The sequence below is a fragment of the Catharus ustulatus genome, chromosome 7 (genome assembly GCF_009819885.2).
Source record: "Catharus ustulatus isolate bCatUst1 chromosome 7, bCatUst1.pri.v2, whole genome shotgun sequence".
Taxonomy (NCBI): domain Eukaryota; kingdom Metazoa; phylum Chordata; class Aves; order Passeriformes; family Turdidae; genus Catharus; species Catharus ustulatus.
In genome coordinates, this window is record NC_046227.1 from 6,742,352 (window position 1) to 6,770,173 (window position 27,822).

At 39.7% G+C, this 27,822-nt stretch overlaps 1 protein-coding gene across 3 annotated transcripts in view; it reads right to left on the minus strand.

The window, feature by feature from the left end:
* Positions 1-1,308: 1,308 nt before the first annotated feature.
* CALCRL (calcitonin receptor like receptor) overlaps positions 1,309-27,822 on the minus strand; it is a 62,628-nt gene continuing 36,114 nt past the window's right edge. For all 3 annotated transcript variants that reach the window (XM_033064949.2, XM_033064947.1, XM_033064948.1), the window contains exons 3-13: positions 27,162-27,306; positions 25,610-25,720; positions 24,584-24,696; positions 22,125-22,216; positions 17,656-17,782; positions 16,107-16,260; positions 14,854-14,914; positions 14,682-14,748; positions 8,936-9,154; positions 8,548-8,589; positions 1,309-2,294 (exon numbers count right to left, since the gene is read on the minus strand). In XM_033064949.2, the coding sequence (XP_032920840.1) occupies positions 2,073-2,294; positions 8,548-8,589; positions 8,936-9,154; positions 14,682-14,748; positions 14,854-14,914; positions 16,107-16,260; positions 17,656-17,782; positions 22,125-22,216; positions 24,584-24,696; positions 25,610-25,720; positions 27,162-27,306 (1,353 nt within the window). In that variant the 3' untranslated portion in view covers positions 1,309-2,072. The remainder of the gene's footprint in view (positions 2,295-8,547; positions 8,590-8,935; positions 9,155-14,681; positions 14,749-14,853; positions 14,915-16,106; positions 16,261-17,655; positions 17,783-22,124; positions 22,217-24,583; positions 24,697-25,609; positions 25,721-27,161; positions 27,307-27,822) is intronic.

The following is a 27,822-nucleotide window of genomic DNA, read 5'->3' on the forward strand; positions in this document are numbered from 1 at the left end:
GATTGCCAGATCTCACACTGCCCTACACTACACAAGCCAACAGATTCTTCAGATCATTCCCATCAACTGACCAGACAGCCCTGCAGAAGAGGAGAAATCTTTATTTGTGCATCCTAGCTGAGATTCTACATTGTGAAACGAAATCATTAATAAAACACTTTCCATATTCAAACTCCAGTATAAGAACTGTAAAAAAAAACTAAAGAAAGGTGCAAGTGCCATGATCTTGCCACGTCCTCCTAATGTTTTCTAAGTCCAAAGCATTTAATGCCTTATGAAATCACAAATTAATGAACACCCAAAATTACCTAGAAGCATAGAGAAAAACTACTGACATAAATATTTAAATGCCAAAGTCAAGATGTTTTGTCTACACTAATTTAGTATCCAGATTTCAAACCGGTCTCAGAATTAACTGTCTTGCAATTTTTTTGAGTGGACTACATGCAGCAGAAATATCCTCATTAGCAAAACAGTCTATCACAGTTCCAGCATCTATTTCTTCTTCTGCCTAATTTTGGATTTCCCCCACTTCAAGTAGACTTTGCTGCAAATGAAATGTATATAATTTTTCTTACATTTTTAATTTTCAGTGAACTCACCTCGTTTCATGCCCTCATTCTTGAGCATTTTTGTCATTTCACTTCACTGCTATTTCTTTAAAGTGTAAAGATTTAACAAAAACATAAATTTCTATAATGACACATTATCTCAAGACCTTCCTGCAACCTCCTATTTTCAGTGAGCCCTTTATGCACCAGCAGAACCAAAGAAACAACATATAAAGTTCACTTCTTAGCTAATTGAGACTGAGATTCAGAATCAACCAATTGTAAATAATATTAAAATTCTCAATCTGTAAGGTTTTGAACCTTTATAATACAAACTTTCTACTGGATTTTCCAAATAATAAGAATTACTAACATTAGTTTGATGAGTCTGAGTCTCATATACTGGCTTTAAAGGTAGTATATCATGTGCACTGTGTTCAGTCTTGCATGCTCATCTCAGATAACAAAAACAGCCACAAAATTAATCAAAACTTTGCCCAAAAATGAAGGAATAAGTTATCAAGCATATGGCCAGGGAAATACATAAATGTAAAATCAGAACAATGCTACAACACATTCTGTACGTGATCTTCTCCAGTCGAGTAAATTCCTTAAGCACACAGTGAAGTTCCACCAGCTGCAGTTACTATGAGTGTCTGGAGGCACTTACAGTAACTCAGGTTACTCCTTTGCTCTCTGGCAGTGAGGCCTCATCAGTCTTGTCTTTGTTAAACCCAGAAGAATTAGGAGAAGGAGAAACCCATACAATTTAGGAGAAGGAGACACTTCTGAATATCCTGAAATAGCTTAAATAAAATTGCTCAAATCTTGGTGCAAGATATTACATTGCAGTACAGAAGTACATCAAGGCTAACACTGGAAGTGGTGTCTCTGTGCTTGGTGTAAAACAGTGGGAAGAGAACAAATCAAAGCATCAATCTCTTTAACCAAAACTGCGGTATCTACCTTTGAATCTGTTACCTCAGACAACCTGTCAGGCTTTTCTGGCAGCCCAACAAATGCTGAACCAAAAAAAAGAACCTGGAAAACTTCATGTTATTATTGCACCTACTTAAACCATTTTGCTTCATTCTATTTTAGGTTGAATTAAGACAACAGAGTATGGTATTTACACTCTAAGATTGTATAGGCAAATGAAGTGGCTTCAACACAGCACAGTCTTATACAAACTTCCAAGAAAATAAGAAATCCTTCATTGATTCCCTTTGTACAAAAATTTGCCAACTTTGTCTACACAGTAGAAACTGAAGAGGCAAAGTTTGTATCCTTATATAAATGCACATACATATATAGATATATATGTACAGATGTCCATACTGTATAGATACACAGAAACACAAACATACATATCTATGCATGTCTGTGTATATATATACATATACACACACACACATATGTATGAGAAACGTGTTGGTTGAGCTTGCATCATTCAGAATAAACACATCCCAAGGTAGGTGAGGTCTTCTGGCCATGAAGTCACTGAAGGAGCCCAGCCAGCTCTCAGCCATAGAGCTTCTCAGTCTTGAGTGCCACGCTGTCCATGTCGTGGTAGCCCTTGCCGTTGAGGTGCTCGCTGGTGCAGTCGTGGCCGTAGCCGTAGCCCTGCACGTCGCTGATGGTGGACACGGTGTAGGAGGCCGTGCGCATGGCGTCCGAGTGGCTGAAGCTGTGCTCAAACTGGATCTTGTACTGGTTCCAGTGCCTCCTCAGCACCGCCTGCACCTGCGCCCGGCAAAAGCAAAGAGCGGTCAGACGCTGGGGACATAGACATGGTCTCAGCAAAGGAGGCACTAAAGGCTCAGAAATCCTGGGCAGGGATTTCTGCCAGGAAAAGTGGAGTGAGATCCAGTTGCTGCAAGGTCTTTTAAAGCTAAACAGTCCAATAGAAAATTAACACCTATATTATTTATCCTTTTAACCCAATAACTAACTTCTTGTGACCCTCAGTGTGACACTGACTGACCAACCAGAAGCTACCACCTGAAACCACGAAGAAGGAAGATGAACATTGAGACACCACCCAAAATCCCCCATCTTGTCCCACACCCATCACTATAGTATTAAACCTCAAATTTAAAACCCTTTACCATGTGAAAGCACACACTTCTATTTAACTTCACACCTGTGATTTTAGCTCCATTACCCGCCTACATGCCATTTAGCACTTGAGACATTCAGAATTATTCACCCCTTAGGTAAGCATTATTTTCAGCAAATTTGGTGTGATGTAATGGCAATTCCAGTGTACTAGCTGCTCAGAAAAAGCACAGCTTACAGGAGGAACAGCAGCCACACAATTTTCTGCTTCCTCCCCTGTGAACTGCAGTCTAGTGTAGACAGATCAGAAACAGAGGTGAAAAAGGTAATTTCTGTTCATGCTTATTTTCAAAAGGCCACATCCTCAGCAGCTGTAAATTCATTTACTCTCAACAAAGCATAATTTGCATTTGCTATGATTTAGGCACAAGTCACTCTTTCCCAATTTCTGACTGTACCTTGAGCAAATGACTAGAAGGACAATTTCCTGAACTCCACATTTCTACCAGAGTTAAAAATAAAGCTGATAAAATAGCTGAAGGCCCCATTGGTTTACATGTCCCCACTGAAAGGATGTGATGTCTGTTGTGGCCTTCCTCCCTGCAGGATGGTTAAACACCTGTGCAGAGTGGAGTGATGAAGTGTCACATTCATGAAATTCACATGGAATTAGTCTTTTAGGGAAGATGCCAAGTGGGGAATGCTAACAATGGTAATAGCTCCTGTGGTTGCTTTTTCAAACATTTTTCTACATTAAAAAAACTGCCTACAAGTCATGAATATTTAATTACTTTTTCAGCCCAACTTTGTACAGAAAGCAGTCCTAACTGCTAACCCAGTGAACAGTGACTGCCCCAGTTAATTGTTTATATTGTAGGCAAATATTTTTAGGATTTTCCATATGTCTTCAGGATTTATGTTTGCTTTCCATTTCCCTCACACAATGGCTCCTTTTGTCTAATTTTACTCTGGCTTTAATGATGAAAAATAAAAATAAATACAAGAAAAGGGATGCAGTCTTTAGACTTCCTGCAGCCTAGTATCACAAACCTCTGTTTAAAGGAAAACTTTATATTTCTCAAATCCTTTACAAGAGAGTAAGGAAGAAGTATCAACCAATTAAGATAAAAAATTAGCATTTCAGGGCAAAGGAAGTGCTCTCTTACTGTTCATAAAAATTTGCTAATCCATTCTAAACATCTAAACACAAATCTTCAAACCATGAGAAATCAACGATCTTAATACTTTTGAGTTTCATATCACAATTCTGTATTTCTTCAGAGTCTAAAGGCCGAGTTCTTGTTTCAGCATGGGAAATTTTTGATTAATTAATACATACATTGCATAGAACCTTAGAATAGAGCCAACAGAGCCAGAACCTTAAGTCTTTGGACAGGTTGAATCCATCTCCTGTAACCTATCATAAAGCCAAGACACGAAGCATATTCAAAATTCCAACTTTTCCAAGAGGGAAGCTTAGAATTTAGTTTGGAATCAATCAATCTGTGTTCATCATGAAGCTGTGTTCTATTTGTTCTCCTTTCACAGTCAGTTGCTTCAATAGGCTCAGAGTTTGAATGTAGACACACATGCAAAAAATTACGCATTGAGCAATTTTCACTTTAGACAAGACAGGCTGGAGGTGGGGAAAATGCCAGCAACTGGAACTAAGTGACTTAACAAGGTCAAAGAAGTGTCTTGGCAGAGCTGGGAGATAAACTAGGCTTGCCAAATTACACACTCCAGTCCTCTCCCACACTTCTCGTGGTTACTTCAGTAACAATTGTTCATCTTATTTTTGCATGTTAATAACATTTGTTAACCAGTCCTAAAGGATACCCAAAGGATTCCACAGCTCCTGAGAGCCACTAGCATCCCTGCAAGACCAGTCTCTTGGGGCTACTGCCAGGGAAAAGCAGTCCAGCTGCTCCCTGCCAGGGACAGAGAGCTATAAAAAGGGTTTCCTGTACAGGAGAACAGCATTTCCTCTGTGCTGCCCCATCACACTCTCCATGCATTTCTAACTGAGCCATGTATTCCTGGCATTCTTCCCAAAGCTTCTCCATTACTGCTGAATCAGGGCTGCACCTCTGTCCTGCTCTGTGTCTGTTCTGGAGGGTCTTATATCCTTTCATCTGCTGTGAATGTCTTTCAGTCTTCTCTAACCTTCCAATCACTTACAGAAAAAGGTGGGAAAAATCAATTACACTCTAACAATACGTGTGTCTGCCCACAAAGAGAGAATAGAGCTTTTATCACCTTCTCCTCAGCTTTGAGCAGTGGCACAGAGCTGTAAATTCAGCTCAGGAGGGGTAGAACTTTGTAACTTTGTTACAAGAAAGGATATTAAAGAATACATTGAATGAAAAATATTGTAATAATAGTTGTGTTTCTCAGTCATTAACAGAGATGCTGGTTCCAGCTGGGCGAGTCTTTCTTTCTTTCTCACCTTATAACTCAACAATGGCTGGATTTGATGGGTTTGCAGGAAGGACTCCTTCCAGTCAGCCCTTTAACACTGGAAGCTTGATGCTGAATATCAGACAAATTAAACAGCTCAGTCGCCAACCAGGAGCTGGCAAACCAAACCAAAGCCCAACACAGACTTATCTCTCTCATCTATTGTACAGCAGACTGCATAACCTTGCAAACCTGAGACAGTGATCTTCATGGCAACATTTTTGTAGGGCAGTGAAATGAAAGGAAAAAAACAAACCCCACAAGGCTTACACAGATCATGTAGGTCATTATAGCACCGTTATTAAAATGTCAACAGGATATTCCTACTGGTTTATCAGAGATCCAGAGCAAGCTTCTCCTCTGACCACAGCCTGTATGACCCCAAAAGCCATGCTAAGGCCATCTGAAGCTGGAAAACATGGTGTTAGAGCATCTTACTCTGTGGGCTGCTGGCCCAGGAGCAGAATGTGAATGTCCTTGGGGAAGCCCTGCCACAGAAGATCCAAGCTGAAGGGCTTGCACATCCACCCTGTCTGGAGGAGGTTTGTGACCAACAGCTGCAGTGCCTGTAAGAACTGGATTTGACAGGCCATCCCTGGCTGCTCTGCTCAGCAAACTGGAGATGTTCCTTGGCTACAGTCAGTAGCACATACCAGCTATTTTTCTTGCATTTCTTAATTTATCTTCACTGAAGTTCTATCCTAGCAGATCACTTTTGTTCACTTTTTGGCCAAAAGTGTCTTGCTTGAACAGGATTTGGCTCCTGATATTTGATGTTGAATACACTAAAGTGTACAGCAACAGCTGGGACAGTCTAAGACTTAGAAAGAAATTAGTTCTTTTAGCATTTTTTAATTGCTAATAGCCCACTGGGAATCTCTGCCCCACTATCACCCCAATTCCATTGTCAGCATCACCTCTAAAACACAGACTCAGTGCAGCCAGGTGCTGCCAGCAGTCCCTGGTGCTCTCCTCCTGTAACCTCTCAGGAGGTGTTGCAGGGAAGGGGGATGAGCAGCAGCCCCTGTGCAGCCCAGCTAAGCTGCAGCTGCAGGTTCTGTTCAGCCCTGCTGTGGCTGCAGGGGAGCAGATGAGTGCCTGCAGCCCCACTTGCCTTGGCCAGAACCTTTTAGGAGACAAAGCAAACACATCTTTTCTGTGCTGACATTTTTCCCTACTTACACTGTCCCCTTGGATTTCCTTACTGATACAGTTGTTTGTAAAGCACTGAGTCCCTTTTTGAACAAGGTGTACTGAAACTAATTTTTAAAAAGCAAATAGTGGTCACTGAAGCACTGAACCCAAAAGTGGTTTAAAAAGCATAAATTTCCACTCTCTAGAGAGCAAACACAGACATGTATGTTTAAATAAGTCCAGGTCTATGATCTAAAAATTGAATTCCTAAATTAATTAATGTTAAAATACCTAAGTCCTCCTTTAAACATTATTCTGCCAGTAGATATTAAAGCAGTGATTCACTTATAAGCATTTGTAGGAGTTGTGGAAGAGCTCATCTTTTACCACTGATGAGTCCATGGTGAATTTAGTGCATGACTCAGGTTTGGTTTTTCTTACACAGCAGAAGAGGATATGTTAAAAAAATATGAGCTTTTAACAACGAAATATGAACAGACACAGGAATAGATTTCAAACTCAATCATAATTTAAAATTAAAAACAGCCTTGGAAGAGGCACAAGGAAGAAGACAGAACTGAGCAGTGGACAATGTTGTTTCATAAAAACTGCAGAAATTTCGAAGTTTTTCACCCCTCCTCCCTAATTTTCCAGTGCAGCAGAACAAGTTGATTTTTTTCCAAATACCTGTTCTTACGAGGCATTCTGAACTATACTGTGGCATTCTGAAGGCATCCTGAGCTTGTTGCTCTGTAGAAGGGAAAGAGTGTGTGAAATGTAAATGCAGAGTGAGGGCAAGTGATCAGATTGGATCCAGAGCACTTAATGATCTTGCTTTGAAGCAAATGTGTGAGCAGGGACTTGAACCTGCATCTACTCTCTGGTAAAATCAGATCAGGGTCCCTGCTCCAGGCCCACTGAACTCAGAGAAAGCCTTTCTTCATCTTTTCTGGCTCCTGGGCAAAAAAATCAGTGAGACTCATGCATTTGGGAGGGGGGACACACAGCAAAGACACACAAATAAACCTTCAAAGCCCATGGTAGTTTCATTGTAATTCTGACAACTTTGGACTTAGGAAAAAAAATATAGGCAATCTACATGAGTCAATTCTAGTGTTAGCCAAATATTTACCTGTGAGTAAAAATTACTGCCCAATAAACACTATGGAAACACACTGACACAATTTTAGAACATCTGATAAAAAACCCTAAGGGTTCAGTCTTAGGAAAACATCTGGTTACTCCCACATTTCTGCTTACAGCCCATACTGTAACCACACTAAATGTAGAACAAATGAGCAAACAGATGTGTAGGAATAAATATGACATTGCAATTGTTCCTCTGCCAAAAGCATTGGCAAATTACCAGTTAGTTTTTTTTGGTGGGGGTAGTTTTGTTCATTTGTTTTGGGGTTGCTGGGATTTTTTTTGCAAGCAAAAGCAACATGGAGAATTTTAGATCTATTTGATCTCTGACATTAAGCCTCTGGAAGTGCACTCTCTACAGCCTGGGGCAAGAGTTTCTACATGAAAGTCACCCTGTGCACTCCAGGGACCCTGACCTATCCAAGATAATAGCAAGGCTTCTTAGCTTCAACAGGATCAATACCATCTATTACTGAAACCTGGCACAATCCTCGAATGTCAGAACAAGGTTTGTGCTTGGAACTGGCTGATCATGGTACCTTAAACAAGCACTTCTAACCCACACATATTCCTGCCCTAAGTGCACCAAGCTGTTAAGGTCTGACCCTTGGAACGGTGCTTTTAATTTGTTCTAAAAAGCACTTTTCCAAACTGCAGCCTAAAATTTTCACAGAGTGTCACAAAACAATCCCAGACTCACAGAAGGAGAAGAGACCTTGGTGACCATCTAATTCCAGCCCCATGCCATGGGACACAGCCATACCCCAGCCCAGCAATGTGTGCAGTGTGTCCTGCTCCTGCTACAGAAGGACCAGGCAGTGATTCTCCAGGATAACATCCTGTACAGCTTCCAACACAGACAAATAAACCTTCTGGGTGTTCAACTGCTTTGCAATGTTATGATATTTATATGGACTTTATAGCAAAGTGACAACTGTCTTCAATTTCTTAATCAAGACAAATAGCTTAGTGTGTATAGCTCAGCACTCAAGAATCAGTTCTAACACACTTAATGGTGCCATGAATGATGGCACAGTCCTTTCAAAGCTCTGCTCTTGCCATCCTGATACTTTGTTTTCTTCTTTTAATTTAGGCAAATTTAGACATAAAATCAAAAAAGAAAAAAAAATTACCACCTCCTTAATTGCTGAAACAAAAACATAGAAAAATTATTATATAGTAAAAGTTGTTACTTTACCTCGCCATTAAAGAAGCAGAAAATTGTAGCCACCAGTAGACCCTGTAAAATAAAAACAAAGATTTTGCTTTAATTCATATGCATATGGGCTACTTCAGGTGTGAGATAATTAAAGGTTTCTGATAAAATTCAGCTATAGGTAGCAGAGAAAATGCAGGACAAATCTAAACATGATAAACTACTTCTAAAAATAGATCACTAAAAATATAGGGCCATCTTTCCTTTGAAAATGGGAAGGCAATTAAATGAAAATTCAGCAAGCGTATTGAGAAGTCAAAGACTACTGGATGAAGATCTTTAAAAACTGAAATAGCGCGATCATTTCTCTTTACTTTGCCATGCCAGCTGCTCTGGGCCCAGGTGAGCAGGGCTGTGTGCTGCTGCCCACCTGGTAGTGCATGAGGATGTGCATCACGTAGTCGTACACCTCCTCGGCGATCCGGCCCTCGGGTCGCCATGGGAACAGCACAAACTCGATGCCAAGCAGTGGCACCAGAATCAGGGTGGCTCTCACTGCTTTCATGTACAGGTTGGACTCTGCCTTGTGGGTGTCTTTCAGCTTGGTGATGAGAACACGGACGATATTCAGCAGGAAGAAAAGGTTCACCTGTCGGGAAAGGAAATAACACTGAGAAGGAGGTCTGAGAAATAATCCTACACAGTGATCTGTGAGACTGGAGACAGACAACACAAACTCACACTGCTTGGCTAGCACTGTGATTGTACAAGAGATAGCAGATAAACATCTTTGAAAACACCTTTAAGTAACTGAGATGTGTCTCTAACTTCCAGTATCCACATCCATCCCTCGAACTCTCCAAGCAAGTGGTGACAATGCACACACCTTTCCCTCTGCTGTCAGTAACAGTGCATGGGTGAAGGATTGATTCTTTTCAGGTTGGTCAAGGATGAAGCTTTTTCCTCCTTGTATTTAAATATGGTTCTTCAAAAAGCTACTTTTTATTTTTCAAACATGAATTTGGTAAATTTATAGAGAAGAAAAAAAATCAGAATAATAATTATAAAAAGGCAAAATGCTGTACAAGGAACTGTATATTCCTCCAGACAAACAGTAGATTTGGCATGCTTACAGTAGCTAAAGGTTGGTTCTTTTATTCTTTCAGCAGAGCTGCCAATGGGGCAAGAACTGAGATGATGCTCTATGTCATTCCCTTGCACTACTGAACCTGTTTATTTCCATAGTTACTAAGGCTTTTTTTTTGTTAGAAATGGTCTCTGTTCCTTCAGATTGACCAGAAAAAACATCCAAACTGTCACTGTGAGCTAGCACAAACCTGATACACACACAGATATGTGTATGGATGCACACACACAGATATGCGTATAGATGCACACAGAGAGATATGTGTATGGATATACACACACAGATATGTGTATGGATGTACACACAGATATGTGTATGGATACACACACACACACAGATATGTGTATGGATATACACACACATCCCCCAAGGATGAGTACGCAGAGCAGCAGCAGCCTGATGGATGATCCTACCCCACCCACATCTGCTGTGCAGCTCCTGGAAGAAGCTGCAGGTGGATGAGACCCTGAGAGCTCAGCCAGTCCATCCCCTTATCCAAGGCACAGAGACAGGACAGAGCTGCTGTGGAAAGGAGAGACACAGGCTCTGCTCCTGCCTCAGCTCCCTGAGGATTGTCTGCCTTGCCAACAACTAGAGAGGGGAAGGGGTAGGGAAAGAAGCTGGCAGACAGACAGACAGACAGAGACAACTCCCTTCTAAAACACCTCAGAATTCCTGTCTAGGAGGATGCTCTGTCTTGCCGTAGTACAAGTGCAGGAGGGAAGGCATTTCAGACCACGGGTGTCACGCTGCCTCCACAGCCCAGCAGAATTCCTTCTGTCAGTTCAGGCTTTCAGAATAAATAGCTGCATGCTATTATAGCAACACGGCCCTTTACAGATATGGGATGTTATTTATATTCTACTTGCATGCTATTTAAATCATTCCAAGAGGAAGTTGTTTTACATAGGAAACTACTGCACAAATTTCTCCTGGAAGCCTCCAGCTACCTTTAAGCTTTGTTTAAACAGCCAAGGTCTTCTGATTCTTTCTCGAGGGATTTATTTAGATTTTATGTAGCCCACGATCCCTATCCAACTTCCTATAGTACGTGCAGACAATGAGTCCTTCCTCCATTTCTAAATTTAATCCTTCTCAAATCTACTTGCTCCACATTAACGTGTCTCAAACACTGAGTTTTCTGCCCTCTCATGTTTTGGTAGCACGGCCAATTCCTATAACACTATCCTTAAGTGCTAACTGGAGATGAAAGTTGTAGCAGCCAAGCATAAATAGCTGCTTCTTTTACAATATGCACAGAGTTTTTCTATTTGTTTCACCTACTCAAACCAAAATGCATAAAATCAAGCAGGCAAAGAGTTTGCAAATTGCTAGAAGGGCAAACAGAAAGCTGGAGGAGGCAAAGCAGAGGGCAGAGCTGAGTAGAACAGGTTGAGTGTCAGTACAAGTGTGTAGCACCAATTTTTGATGAATATCTCTTCTGTCAGAAAGCAAGAGAGAAATTGGGATGAACTGAATTTTTAATTAAAGTAATGAAAACAGGTCCTGGTTTTAAGTGAGGTGCTGAGTAGATTTTTACATTTAAGCAAAAGTAGGGCAGTGGAACTCCTTGCATGCACATTATCATCAAATTGACTGTGATGGTTTTGAAAAGCCCAAAGGAGCTCTGTTGTGCTAACTGCACAATGAACACAGAGTGAAACAGCAACAGCCCCACAGTGACCTGAAAACTGAACAGGGCAACTGAGCAAAAATAGAAACAGGCAGAGAAGGCAATCCTAGATAAAAAAAATGTGTTGGTGCTTATACTAGAAACTTAGGAGCGTTTAGGTTCTGGCTTAAGAGTGGCAGTGAAATGAAGCTGAGTTCCTAAGTCAATAGGGGCTGCAGTTTTTGATTAAACTCTCCTCAGATGATATTTCTATTTCCCTCCATGCTGAGTTTGCACTAAATAGTGCAGTAATCCTTGTAGGTTTACATTCTGTTTCAATTCTTCCTTAGGATGATATAAACAGATCATTCTCACTTGAGGCACTCAGATATTCTTAGATATGAGTTGGTAGTTTTTGTTTGACTTTTAATGCAGTTGTGCAGCTCCATGTCTTTGCCTGCTTGGACACAACTGAGTAATCAACTTCTAAACTCCTAAGCCTGGCACAGATTTCAGCTTAAAGTCATTAAATACAAGGACATGAAAGGCAAAGCGGGGAGCACCTGAATGTCCTTCTAGCACACCTTCACTCAGAACTGGCATCTGTAATGCTCTGTCAGACTGAGACACTAATACAGAATATTATTACAAGGAGAAAGGAACATCCCTCTAACAATATTTACATAAACAATGGCATAACTAAATAATCCAATGGCACCCAAACAAACAAAACCACAAGAGCACTGGCGCATCTGAAGTAGACACAGAAATCATGACTGCTTTCACTAAAGTGCAAACCAATTCCTTTACCCTTCCCCCCTCAATTTTGATCAGTATTTGTCTAGCATGAAAACTAACATCACTCTCTACTGTCTCGTTCCCACTCTGTTTCTTTAATTTTGATTGCTTAGGCAGACAGCTGTAATTTAATGGTGAGTTGAAGACAATTCCAATCAAAGTGCAACCTATGTCTGCTCCTGTTTCTTTGGCAGAAGAACTGACCACAGTTATGTAACAACAGGGACCATAAAAGCAGCGTTGTTTTAAACTTTATGTAATTGTAGGATTTTCAGTGATGTACAAGAGTTAAATTCCCATTGATTTCTGCCAATTCTCCCTGGCACTCACTTGACAGTCCCCTTCACGTTCTTTGAGATCTGCTCCTGCAAATAGAAACAGTGTCTTCCCCCTCGTTATTTAATTTGCAGTTTAATGTTGTTGCTTAAATGTCTACTAAAGCAGGTCATGCTTAGTAAAGTGTGGAAATTGTATCTGGCAAGCAAGCTGCTTAAGCAAATGAGGGTTCTGTTCACAAAGCCTAAACACATGCATTTAATCTAATATCTTTAGCCCTGCCTTGTCTTTTCTGAATTGAAAGGAAAATATCTTTTTTTTCCCTGTCAGAAAGGAAAGCAACTCCTTTAAAGTACATTCACATTACAGGCAAGATGTGCAGTTTAATCTGTGATTCCTGCATGATTTTCAAATAAATTTATGATTGTAGTGAGGCAAGAAAAACACAAGAGAAACACTTTCAGTTGGGTCATGAAAAATAAAAGAATATCAAAGGTGAACAAAGTTGTAAATTGCAAAGAGGATGGACAAGGACTCTACCCAGATCAACCCCACAGTGATGACTATTATGCCTCCAGTAAAATCAAAGAACATTCTGAATGTGGCCTTGAATAGAAACAAGACTTGATCATTTGGGACAGATCCAGTACATTAGAATCCCACAGGAGTCTGGCCACTTGCAGTGTGATTTTGTTGAGGCCACTGCTTAGGAGGAGAAAAAATGACCTTACATCCTAAAATGAGGTCACTTAATGGAAGACAGTACAGTGTTACAGCTTTTACACAAATTTTTACATTGCTATTTAAAACAAATCCTAATACAAATTATCGTTTGGCTTGAAAGAGCTTTACTTAAATGATATATCTGTGAAGAGACCAGAGCAATAGAAGTAACAACCCACAAAAAACCCCACCCTATACTTTTCTGTGAAAACAAGGTTCCATCTTTTGTGTAAAGTAGAGAGAATAAAAACTGAAAGGACTTAGAACTGGGTTTAAGTTTACAGATTAGGGCACAGTAGATCCTTACATGAACAGATAGAGCAGACCTGACTGCCAGGACAAGAGATTACCAGCAATAATTCACACCCCAAGAGCCACAGCTCTCAATAACTTCATGGGCATTGCTCTGGCTGCCCACACAGAGGGGCTCAGGGGTGCCATGGTATCATCACAGTCTGCAACATTTAAGTTCACTAGTTAACTTCATGGTGGATGAAAAAGGGAGTCACAAGAATCTCAGGATTTATACAGTGGTCTTCTGAGAGAATTCTCTACACACAGAATGCCCTCCATGGGTATTTATTAAGTTAACAGAAGAGGAAATTGTAGATCAGAAACTGAAATCTTTCCATAAAATTACTTAAGGTTTTCATTCTTAATCAACTTCTTTTTGTGAACTGAAAAGCAGGAAGAAAACTCAGCAGCCATGGACCCAGCAGTTTGGCCAGATCAGCTCGAGGTTTCTGTTACAATAAAACAAATGACTGTCATACACAGTCAGGGGCTAATCACATATGGATTGCCTCTATGCTAATTATGCTCATTATGCAGATAGTTGTTTAAGTACACACCTATTTCTATTTAGCAACAATCTGCTGACTGAATTTCGTAGGGTAAATCCAGTCCCAATGTAACTGACACACAAGATAGATTTTTATGCAGTAATGTCCTCAGTTACCTGGAATTTGATATAGTAGTGAGCACTGAACAGAGCTGGCATTAACCTGGGGTGTCAGACAGAACACTGTGCTCTAAGATTTCATGAGCACTCCAGAAGCAGAGGAGCTGCAATACCCCAGTGGCCAAAGCAGACAGTGCTAAATTAGTATGAGGACAGGGGCAGTCACAGGTACTGACAGAACCATTTGCACTGGTTCTCTCACAAAGTGCCTGCTCTAGTTTCTCTCCATCCCATATTCCCACCACAGCCAGTCCTGGAGTCCAAACCCCTCTCCCTGAAGCTCAGACAGTCTGGTGGCCACAGCACAGTGACACAATGAGGCTTCTAGCAGGGTCCACCTGGCAATTAGTCTGGGCATGAGGGGCTAAAGAAAGGATTTTAAATTCCCCTCCAGTACTCCAGGTAAGGTTTAGTCCTTCCTTGTCTCTAGCATTTGAGTGGAATGATAATCAACAAAACCCTGAGTTTCTCGAAGGACCAGAGGCACAGATCCTTAACCAGGGCAAGACTTGCATCTTGTGTCTGAGGCTGGGTTAAGCAGCAGACTCACAAGTGACAGTGACCTCTAAATGCTAGCTTAAAGCTCTTACCTTTGAAAGTCCATCAGGAGTAGCCAGAAAACAAACAAGAAAACAAAATATTATTTGAAAAATGCTTACCAAGAGAGCAGCACAGATAGGGCCATGGATGATGTAAAGCAGATGAGTATCAGAGCTGATCCAACAACTTCAGAAAACAAGCAGGGGAAAAAAAATGCATTTATTAGATTTGGGTTATTTTTTACCTTAAGGAAAATATAAAAGTTTTGCAAAGCAAGTTGAAGCTACTTACTTGTCATTGTAATATAAACTTCTTGCAACAGCATGTATGCAGGCAGGGATCAGTGGAAAACCTGTGGAGAAAAAAACCACAGTATTTTCTCCATTAGTAAAGCCTGTTTAATAACTAAGTAAACTTGCAATCTTCTGTATTTTCACCTCACCCAAACTATATACCTGCAGAAAAAATAAACTAACATGGACCAATTTAAACTTTCTTTTCTTATCTTTCTTTCTGAGGGCTGTGTGAAACCTTATTCCCACTGACTTGCCAGGAAATCCACAACAACACACAGGAAAGGCAAATCAACTTTTCACTTTTTAGAACATAACAAGTGATCTCCATTAACCCAGCTGCTTTTCAATCTGCAGTAACACCAAATAGGAAGGTAATATTAAAATGGTGGTTGCATACATGAGCACAGTTTTAACAGCATGACCATGGTGAGCATGTTCTCATTGATACGAGGACAAAGTGTCAATTCCTTGCTGTATTCAGAAAACAACTTTGAAATTAGACTGAGGAAATGAAGGTAAATGAAAAAAATTAAAAAGAATAAGCAAATAAGTCACCTGGAGCCCTGGTGGTACCTGACCTTCAGGAGCTGCTGAGCCCCTGAGACCTTCCAGCCAGACCTCAGCTGTGCCTGCAGTGGGACAGTGACCCAGGTACCAAGTCCCATTGGAGCTGAGTGTGCAATGCAGCCAGGCTGCCAGAGCCTTCACTTCCACTGTGTGAATAAGCCCTTGTGCATTAGCTGAAGTGAGCAGGCTTGGCTTATTAGTTTTGATATTGATACTACTTGAGATCTTCAGTTACAGCTATTCTGTGTTTGCTTAGTGAACAGCATAGGTCAAATGGAACTGCTGGAAAAATAAATCCTCAGCCATGTCTAACTCAGTTCTGACTGTCCACCCTCGGCACGGAGAGACTTCTCTGAAAACAAACATTCATTCCTGAATAAACATCTTTGAGGTGAGGAACAATGAATAATTACTTCTTAAGGTCTTTTTTATAATAGGAGACTATTTTCTCTATCCAAAGGAGGAGTCACTTCCTGACTCCAGAAATGCATAATCTCTCTCTCAGCAGAGGTACACACAGCTTCCTACATTAATATTTCTAAGCTTGTTAAAACACTACAGACAAAGAATCGGGGTGTGCCACTGTCAGTCAAAGCTACAGCTCAGAGAGGCAAAGGTACAGCTGTTTGAAGGAGGAAGAGGCTGCATTGACACGAAAATACACAAGCTGAAATCACATACCCCAGCCAAGAAGGTAATACCACATCAAGTGCTGCTTCTCAGCAAACACAGCCACCACAATCAAAGTGTGCAGGTAAATGCCTTCACACAGCATCCAAAAGTAGTTGCAACCCATCAGGTACAGGTAGATGAACTGTGACACTTTGCAACTAACCTGCAGGAAAAGAAAAAAGCAGAGTATAATATAAATTTTTAATTTGCAGAAATCTCAGAGCTTTATTTGCAAAGTGGAAAAAATACCGCTCGAGGTAATGTTTATTCTGTTTTCCACTACAACTATGTATTTATTTACTTTACTTTTTAAAATAGAATTTTTATGGTATTACAATCCCAGCTTCATGGTGACATAAAACTAATAACTAAGACTGGATTTTTATTATTCATGCAAAAGGACCTTGAGATTCTCAAGTGTGGTAGAATGCTGTTATTTTGCCTTATTGCAAACCTTGCCACACTTAACCATTCCAAACCCTTGAATTATCTGATAGTGACCTCACAAGAAATGTACTTTGATGTGGGTAAATCTCCTCTCAGTTTTACCATAACATATCACTACCCCAGAGAACAATTCATGTTTTTAAAATGTTTACAGTACTTCCAGTTTTAACTTACTCATAACTGCACCTAGGGACCAAGAGTTTCCAGTAGGTTCTGGTGAAGCCTGGCATTTATTTGTATTTAGCTTCATTCAAAGTATATTCTGCAGTTCAAATGTTAGAATATAATTTATTGGGAAGTCTAAAATGTGAGGTTGTGAACAAGGAGCAACAGCTAACATGCAGAATTGGTCACATTAAATCCTTTTTTTCTCCCCTCCTTCCAGTATTGTTGCCTGTTTGATTGTTCTATTTCTGCCACTTGGCTTAAAACAAACCAAAATCCAATATTGTTTTACCATTTTCTGCTACCTAACTCACTTGATGATGATTTATTAGCACCTATCTCAGGTGTGTTTTCCAGCACATTGATGACAGCTTCTACAGGAGAAAAGGAAATTACCTTTTTACCTAATTCAGCTTCTGGAGTTTTACCTTAACTTTCATAGAATTAAGATTTATCTTCAACATCTAAATAACCATAAGGTCAGAACTAGGGATTTGTTTGTTTGTGTACTTCAGCTTTAGACGCTTGTATTGCAAAAATAAATTGTTATTTTAACTGAAGATGGCCAAGTTAAAGCCATGAGGAAGGGCAGACAGATCTAAAATGCCTGGCAAAACCTTTTTCCTGCCCTTCCTTGGTGAATTCAGCCGTCAGCCTCCCTGCCACCATCTAGAATAGGCTTTCCTGCAGTTGTTTCAGGGCAAAAGCGACTCTGCGGAGCTGGGAAGAGGCGCTCAGTCAGCTCAGTCCCTTCAAACACTTTCACTATTTCACAACCCCGAGTGTGCAACGTCCCAGGCTCTGTGAGACATCTGCTGTGCTTCGTCAGGCGGCGTCAGGAACGCTGAAAGCTCGCCACACACAGCATTCCATCAGCTGTGCAGCTCCCACCTCTGCTGAGCTGCCCCAGCCACCAAACCAACAAGGCAAACACGCTTTCACTTACTGGGTTAGTTGCAACTAATTCCTGGTTGTTGGCAACGGCTGTCAGTGAAATGATTGTTACAACAGAGTTGCAAACAAAAGAGAAAAACAGATTTTTATGCAGGGTAATCCTTTGGCAACTCAAGCTCCTAGAAAAGAGAAACAAGAACAAATGAGTACATGGGAGGACAACTATGTGTACTTGGGGACAGCTCTGACATTTTGAAAAGCTTTTGATTTTACTAACAAGTCTTACATCAACCCTTTCTTCAGGTCCAGAGCAAATTTAATACACCAAAAGCAAGAAAGCATGAACATTTAGATCCAATATGTTTATAGTGAATGATCTCCTTTGCAGTGGCCAGCTGAAAATTATTTAAATGCTGATAATAATTTTCAGATCATGTATTCTTTTTTTGGTTAGTATTGAAGAATTTTCCAATTACCTATTCTATGGATTTACCTTTCCCAAGCACCTATCACGCCTGTGCTTGATCAAGCTTTCTTATCCTGTTTCCATTTACCCAAATCTGTTCAGATCTTTTGAAGGTAATTCCTGTTATCATATCCTTGTCATTTTTCTTCCTGCAGCCTAAAGCTAGAGAAACATCTAAACAAGCAAAATAATGCAAATCTCCCCTGGCATCTATCACTTACACACATGCCACTGAGAGAAATCAGAAATATTCTAAAGAGCAGCAGAGGACATGTCTAAACTGTCACCCAAGGGGAAAAAAAATAAATCAAGTTTTCTGGCCTCTTCAAATAGCACGCCTGGAAGAAAAGATAAAGGAGGTATATTGGCCATTTATTTTTAATTTGAGAGGACAGAAGGAAAACCTTTACATTTCTTCAGAGAAATGTAGATATGGAATCTTCACAAAGGCTGGAGGAATGTATTGAAAAGTGCTGACAGATGAAACAACAATCAAAGACCCAAAGGAAAAAAAGAGCAGCCCCATAAGCCTGGCCATAGGGCAGATCTGGGCTGCATCCTTTGCAGCTCTCCCAGGGCAGAGTACAAAGCACCCACAGATCCCTGAGCTCACAGCACACACTGCAAGCCCTGGGACAGTCTGAGCACAAGGCACTAAAAACAGGGGAAGGAAACCCTTTTAGAAACCAGTGCTGCCATTAAAAGGGACCTACAGAAAACTTTGGCTGCCACGTGTCATTTGGCTGAAGAAAATACAAAAGAAAGCCTCCAAAATATGGAAAACAGGGTTGCATATGAATTTGAGGAAAAAATATTTTCCATTAGGCTCTTTAAGATTTTATTTGAGTCTTGTCTTAATGCCCCAAATGGATAAACTTCAATTGTTATAATACGCAGTGTCTCACATTCTTTGAAAGTGTATTTTTATATGTTCTTCCCCTGTATGGTTTATATATGAAAAGAGAGACAATACTAGATTCCAGCAAAGGGCTTTGTGTAAACAAGTCCTGAAAAACTCTGGAATTCTGTCTGCTTATTGTTAAGGCTCAAGGCTCAGGCAAGGAAGAGCACGTACAGCTAATGGGGCCATCTCTCCGGGTCATCCCGCAGCTGTTCCTGTTGAATATTCAAACACACCCATCCACACCCACCTCCACCCATGCATGAAAGGATTGAAAGGATCACCGGACAAGAAACAGAAAGCAAGACTGATGACATTTAAAAACTAAGACTGTTTTTGGTAATAAAAATTTTTTCCTAAGCTTCCGCACCCTCCCTCTTCTGTTATCCTTCCTATATTCCTTTTTTTCTGACTGTTTTTCTTAATGACATAATATCCTTTAATCACTTAATTCTCATATTTATGATCTAAGTACATTTGAATGACCAACCCTTCAATCAAACCACGTGTAGTAAAATAAAAACAGACTTCCTACTAAATTACTATTTCCCTTTTTTTGGCTCCTGTATATCCTGGGAATTAAGGAAAAATTAATTTCTCCAATATTTCTCCAAAAGAAAAAGGGATGACATTTTCAAAAGCCCCTAAGTGGGTTTGAGATTGAAGTTTTTAAGGTATTTCAATACTGCAAAACTCAAACCAGTGAGCTCCACACACACACCTGAGGGGAATTACCTGTTCAGATGACATTAACTGAGTGACTTGGGGAGCTCCTGTCTCCAAAACAATCCAATGATCAGTGCTTTGCTACTCTCTCTTTTGCAGAGTCCTGCTCTCCTCTGTGACTGCTGTCGTGGGATTTGACATGACACTTGATCAACAGCTCCTTTATTTCAGGTGGGTTTGTTTGGGTCTTTTTTTGGCTGCTTTGAATTTTGTTGGGAGGGGTGGGGGCGTATTTGAAACTAGCTCCCCTTTATCCTAAATCACTGCTTTTAAAAATATCCTTTTGCCTTCTTTTTCATCCTTTATGAAAACCATATAATTATTTTAACATTTGCAACACGTGCATGATCTCAAGTATGTAACAGAATGAGAAAGCAGAGACACTGCAAGGAGTTACTTTTATGTCCCATAGTTGAGTTTTCAGAGACTTTCAGACTTCCAAGTTTATGACCCATTTCATTCTGTTAAAGCAAAAACTCCAGTGCACTTAGGGAACACAAGTCACAAGCTGGACAAGTATTTCCAAGGAGAAAATATTCCAAAGAAAAAATAAAATTTAAAATGCAAATATAAAATGCAGAAAAATTTTAGTCTTAAAAAATAATTCAAATCCCAAACAGTTTTTATTTCCTTTGGGGAAAAGTTTCAAATTTCTAGACAAATCTAAAGATATCCTAATGATCAGAAATCCAGCAAATGTTGTCTGGAAACTGTCAGTTGACTTACAGAATAAAAGTTTTGGAAATGACAAATTCAAAGACACCCCCCACAATAGAAAAAAAAGTCCACCTGTTAAAGCTATGAATAATTATCCAAGCCTTAGTGATACATAATACATCGTGGTATTAATCTAGGTCCTTAAATACCCTTCTGCTACTAAAAATACTTTAGAGGAACTGTACATCCCAAGAGAACAGCTTGCAGAGGACTTTCTTTAACTTCCTTTGAATTTTGTAATTTCCTTTTATATCCCAACACAACCACGGTCTAGAAAATGTGGTTTGTGGGTCTGGATTCACTCCATGCAGTTCTCTGAGGAAGGATGATCCTGCTTCCAGAGAAGAAAATCCCTGGATGGTGAGACAAACACGACACAGGATGGCAGCACAGCAGATCACCTGCTTTTGCACTAAGTGCTGCAAGCAAAGATGAAATAACAATTATGTGCATTTTCCTTTATGAAACAAGATCAGAAAAAGCTGAAATGTCATCTTGAATACTGGGTTTCAAAAGAAAGAGCTACAAAGCTGAAACACTCCTGTTTGTTGGGGATTTGCAGAAATGCTGTGGAAACCTGGGGAAAAATGCACAGCTAAAGTGGAGGCACTGCTTTCAGCCAGATGTGCTTTAAAGAACTTTTTTAAAATCAGCTATCAGCTGCCTCCACTAATCAAAGCCCACAGCATGAGAGAAGCAGCATCCATGGGCAGTGTGCTATTCCTGTTTAAATGTCAGGAGGAAATGGAAGCTGGAGTGAGGCAGCAGGGTCCAGGGGCAGGAGTAGGTGAGTGTGAGGAGTAGATGTGCATTGCCAAGGAGAAGGTGTTTATGGAATGATTAAACCAGGCTGGCAGGGGCAGCACACACTGGGCACGGCAGCAGCTGGCACAGGGAACAACTTGTCTTTCTCAGCTCTGCTCATGTGGCAGCACTCCTGGCTTCACCTTCCCACCAGCCCTCAGCAGCTTCTTAAAGGACAAGAAAAGGAGCCTTTCATAGGGAAGGAAAGAAAGTTCACCAAATATGAAGTAATAAGACAATTTTAAAAGGCTTGTGTAGTCTATTATGAGCTGTTGGGGACAGTGTGACACACTGCTCAAACTTCCTTTCAAGAAGGTGACATCATAACTGTTAGTCAGCAGATGACAAGCCTCTCATACACAATACTGGGAATAAAAAAATGGGATTATTTTTATTATTTCCATTTCTACTGTAGCTCTTAGCCTTACTTCCCTTACAGTTGTCATATTTTGTAAGTACCACTTTGGAAAGTTACTGTACCTATCAAATGTCAGCACTATTTTGGTTTGACTTGCTCTTCAGTTCAGTTGATGCTTGGCATAACACAGAATCATAGAACATCCGGACCTGGAAGGGACCCACAAGGATGGAGTCCAATTCCTAGTAACCATACTGTAGCTTATCACTAAAAAACCCAGACATCACAAACTTAAAATGAACAAACATTTTCCCATTTCCTATTTTCAAGGTATTCTACAGTTTTGGGTTGCAGGTTTTTGATTTTAGGTTTCTGAGAAAAGATACTTCAATTTTTGTTACAATATAAAGTCCAACAGCAAACCTACATACTGGCTTTCTCCACCTTCCCTCTCCATCTAACTTCATTTGGATGGCTGGTGTTCCAAAGCACTGAAAGCAGGACTGTGGCCACCACTGGGATTTGATGAAGGATTTGAAGCATACTTACTTAAAATAAAAGAATATGCCAAGAGAAATCAGAAGGGATACAATTGAAAGACCGTGTCCGATGATGGCCAAGTAATACAAGTTCAGAGCAGTCTGCAACACAAAAACAAAGCCAAGTGATTCAGACAGAGCTACTGCTGATAAAGCACATATTTACACAGCTCCTCTTGCAGTTAAAGTGACTATAACACTAATAAGAAATAAAACCCAAAGCCATTTCAAGGAACGATGGAACAAGTCCAGAATCCTGCCAAACAACATCCTACTGAGATCTCCCTCCATAGGGAACACAGCAGATTAATTGAAGAAATCACTAAAATTTACCATTTAAAACACCAAGTTTCCAATATACAGTGCCATGCTTTTTTTTCTGAGTATTCATATAAATCTATTTGAGGTCCTGTACTGGGTGCATTGCTGTCTGAGGCTTGATCCCTCTCTTAACACAACTCCCAAGCACATGCTTTCTGTGTCAATTTATATAATTTTTTCCCCACAGATTTTTTTTTCTCAGCATTTAAAGATGCTTCCTTCAAAATGAGCTATGATTATGGCACTGGAAATTCGGTTTTTATTGAGCATTTCAGGAAGGGCATGAAAAAAATTGACAATGACTCAAAAATAGTGAAGACTACTATATTAAATAGTCATAATTATGTTTCACTATTATCTTATGTTAAATAAGCCTACTGCCAATTACAGAATTATGAAAATCTGGGTAGATAGAAAAAGTAAAGAAAAAGGAACTGGTGATTTAATATTTGGAATATGTTCATGTTATCATCAATTCTTGTAGCTAATATATTAACTAATTAATTAGTTTTATCAGAAAGTAACAAGCCTTTGCTTCCGGTCATGAAATCTGCCTTGCAAAAAAACCCTGCTGCATTAAATGTAAGGTTATCATTTGGCACATAAGGAAATGAAGATTTTAAGGTTGAACCTTATAATCTCACAATAAAGCACAACAACTTGCATTACACATACTCACATACTGCAAACTCTGTGTATCCCCTGAATTTATCATTCCAATTTAGGACAGAGTAATTGCAGCTTGCTATATATACTGACTTTTGAGGTAATACAAAAGGATTACAGGTAAAGCTTTAAGTAGGCTGTAAGATGACACAAGGGTGACTCTTGATGTGTGCCAGAAATTTTCAAATTATAATTACTTTTTTAAATGAGATAACTTCCTTAAAAAAAAAAACCCAAACAACAATGCAATAGGTATAAGTGGAACTTATTGTGAAATTTGGGAAGGGAAAGATTTGTGAGAAAAATCAAGCATTATTCCAAAATGCTAAAATTGGAGATGTGTAAATGACAGCAGCCATTCTATGCCAGTTCCATTTCCTGTATCACCCCCTCACTCAATGACCAATCTATGCAGAGGTGCATTTTAAGGATTTACAGCTTGCCCCACAATTGAGAATGGGCACAGAAGCGTGGTACAGCAGGAAGCACAGCCGAAGGCACTAACAGTGAGAAGTAACAATGCACAACAGGCAGAGTTACTGTGCAGTGTCTCAGCAGCCTCCCCAGCACAGTGAGGAAATAATGCTGCTGAGCATAACAACACACAACTGCAGCAAGGCTTTCTTTGGAGCTGTTATTCCATACAATGGCTTCAGATTTGTGACAAGAGTTGAAATATGCTGGCAAAACAGCCTGAGGGAAACGACCTCGTTATTCATAAGGAGGGCTTGTCATAGATCTGCTCCTTTCTGAATAATATCCTCCATCCCCAGCCTAATATTAGCAAGAATCAATGAATTACAGAAATTCTGCTAATGGAATTAAACTGCCATTAGCAAAATCAAAGTCTCATGGTTTGAGAAAAAGCAATAGTAAAATGCCTTATCTGTAACCATCATTTGTCCAGTATGGTTTTTCTGTAAGTACCCTAAGGCATTCAACAGCAAAGGTGCAGGCAGTTAGAAACTCTATTAGAGGTCAGATTTCTTGACACAGCTATTACTGAACCCTTTAACCTGAGGGTCAAATTAATTTACAGCCTGTCCTGGTCTGTGGTTTGTATTTACAGTTTCAATTTACTGTTTCTTCCAATTTACAATTTCAATTTACTGTTTCTTCCCATGACTGAACACTTCATAAACATAAGGAATATTGGTGGACATAAAGCTGGGGAATGGGGAAGAATATGCAATTTTAGCTACTGTATCCTCACATACCACAAAGTGACTGTAAGAGGTCGTTTAGAGATTTTGTTTTTCTTTTTCTAAATCTTTTAAGGGATGGGCATGTTCCAGATAAACTGAAGTCTATAAAAATAGCATCTATACATAGACCTACACAAGTACAGAGGCTACTTTCGATATATAGGAAACTGCTCAAAGCGTTTTTGCATCAACTCTGCTGCCTTTTGAGTTTGGAAACTTGTAAAGATTCTCAGTTCAGTTTCTTGACATGGGTACCATGCACTTATTCCTCTCCTACCTTCACTTTTTCATGGGTATGGCTATTGCACTGGGTGTAGTTTGTCCACGTCCTGTTGCTTTCTGGGTGTCTAAACCAATTCCCATTTAGATCACAGATCTTGGTAACTTTTTCTGCAATCAAAGTTGACAGAATGAAAAAAACAAGAGAAGAAAAGTGAAAAAATATATCACAATAATCAGCACTGAAATTCTCTTTCCTAATGTCAAGTATTCAATAAAGATTGGCAAAAAAATGACAGTTTTATTAATATGACTAGAGAGAATTTGCTTGTTACTATGAATTCTGAGAAACTTGAGGCCGTTGCTTTTGCTTGGCAAGGGTGAGCGATGATGTGATTTTCCTTAAGAAAACAAATAGATTTTCCCTGTCCAATCCATTAAGTACCAAAATACATTGAACTAACTGTTAGAGAACTACCAGATGAAGTGACAAAAATATTTAAATGGCTTGCTTAACATCCAAGATGGAATGTGAAGCCTAACATCCTACCACTATAAATTAGTATTGGGCAGGCAGGAAAACATAAAGAGCAAAACTGCTCAAGAATCAAACTGGAAAATTGCTCAAAACACAATGATTTCTATCATCAAATAGAGGTATGAAAAGATCCTGGGAAATACAAAGAAATCCATGACATTTTTACGTGCTCACAAAGCTTAGCCCACAGAAACAGAAAGTAATTAAAAGTGGGGGAAACTCTTTGTGAACTTCAGCTGTTAAATTGAGGCAAAGGAGTAAGTAATATTTCTGCTTGTCTGTCAGAAAAGCCAAGAGGAAAAAAACTGATCTAACTTCAATTCCTACTCCTTAATCTACAGAATCCCTCAGGGACACAGTTCAGAAAAGAAAATAAGTAACTTGTCATTTTTCTGTGTGATAAGAGGAAAATGCAAATAATGGGTCTTGAGTTTCTGAAATCCCAGAGCATTAATGTATTGAGTGAGGCAAACAAAGAGACATCAAAGCCCCAGACTCTCATTTCAGTGAGAAATAACGTGGATGTAGAAGACAATGCACTCATACCTGATGGGTTGAAATCCTGAAAGTAGTCAGGACAGCGCTGCACTGACACGGTCCCAGCAGCAACGTCACTCCAACACAACCAGCCATCCCAGGTCCTGTTGCAGTAAGGACCTGCAAACAGATAGAGACCTGGGAATGAAACAACTCTTCAGAATGGTCTTTCAAAGGTAAGATGTAGGACTGGGTGAGGTAGGTTTGTAGCAACGGAGAAAAAAGAGAAAATATTTAGCAGTGGTTGATTACAACTTCACTTAACAGAGATAGTTCCTTATACATACATTTCTTTGAACACATTTTAAAATCTTTTCTCATTCACCTTGAAACGGCTCACATCTACAATTTACAAACCTCAGATCCAGAGCATGGTGGGCAAAACCCCAAAATCCATTCATACTCAATAATGTACCTTAGCGAAGAGCTTCATGCTTTCAAAGATGGCCTTACTGAATTTATTTATTTATATTTTGGATGTACACCATGCCTGTACATATGTCTGCTCATTGACAGAAAACACAGTGGCATCCCAGAAGCCGTGACAAAGCCTGGCTGGGAGGCAGGCACAGCTGCTCTGTCCAGGCTGGGCTGAGCCTGCAGCAGTCACTGTGGACAAACACTTCCCTAAGTGCCCCAGGAACAGGGAATTCAGTGTCCCTCAAGAGCTGTTCCAATGCCTCATTGCTCACACACATTTCAACATCCCAAATAAACCTCCCTTGAGAATGAGCTGGCATTTTATAAACAGCTTCTTTCCCAAAAGGCATGAGGAATGACTGTGTGCCTCTCTACAAATCTCAAGATGTTTTTATTATCTCGCTTCAGTTTTCTTTTAAAGACTTAATGATGTCCCCATCTCAAAGGCTGCAGTTCTCAAACATGGTGTAATTCCTCCTCATCTGAAGATTCTCCTGAGGCTGTGAGGCCCCCTATGCTGTGGGCCTAAGCTTACACTACCATCTTTGTATCCATTTCTGACCTCCAGTTCTTCCAAAGAACCATTTTGGAAGAGAAGAATCTCTTTGTAGAAGAGCACAATCACCTTTCCTTGCCTCAAAAGCCACTCAGTGGCTTTCCAGAAGCTACCAAGTGAATACAGCAACAGGTGGAGTCAGCTCTAAGTGACTTAACAGGAAAAGCAATAATGACATCAGCACAACTCTCAGAGCAGAGGAAACTGTGGATTAAGAGACTTAATTTTTAAAGGCAGATGTGACCAGGCAGACAGAGGAAAAATAACAACATGAAATGAAATAAGGTGGTAAGATTAATTACTCACGATTTTTTGATATAGGTATCTATTTAAATTAACATTTTGTTATTTCATCAGAAAGAAAAGCTTTGTGTTATATCAGAAGTGGTGCTATGGGCAGATAGTAGAACATACTACTTCATGCATCCCGAAGTAATGATAATAAAAAAGTGGGAAAATATTGTTGCAACCTGAAAAATAATTGCTAGCAAGATAAGAAACTAATATAACCTAAAGGACCCTGAATTACTGAAATAATTTCTGTTGACCACTTGCATTAGTAAAACCTCATGGGAAAACCTCTACCTTCTTTCTTGTGAATAGGATCTTGCATAATCTTCTGGTAGCATTCATACTGTGCTGTCATGATTTTATTCCGTGTGACACTCAGCTGGGCAAAGACCACTGAGGTGTTCTGATGTCCCTCAGCTGGAGTAGCAGTGGCAAAGAACTAGGAGAAAAACATTTCTTTTAGCAAACCACGTACAAGCTCCAATATAAACTTTTTCAACATCAATCTTTTCAAATAGTGTACTTGAAATATTATTTTTCTGAAAAATAGTGATCTTCAAATCTTATTACTGACAACATGATTTTATGTTTTTCTGGTTAATTTAGCAATTCTTACTATTGAGTCTTGATAAATGTCTCTTGAATGAGTGTGGGGTAGGAACACTTGGCAAGATTTGTAAATAAGAATGGCAATATGCATAGAAAGCACTGAGACAGTCAGAAGCATATGAACAGCTTCTTTAAAACCCAGTGAAATATATCAAAGTTTAGTCTAAAAGACATTTCAGTCAGGCCCAAAATGATCCTTTACGAAAAAAGACCTTTCATATATTTTATGCACTGAAGCATTTGGCTTGTCCAGAGCTATTTGGTTTCTCTGTAGTCTGGTGAACCATAAAGTCAGCCCTCAGAATAGAGAATGTTATTCAAAAGACAAGACATCCACTTTGATAGT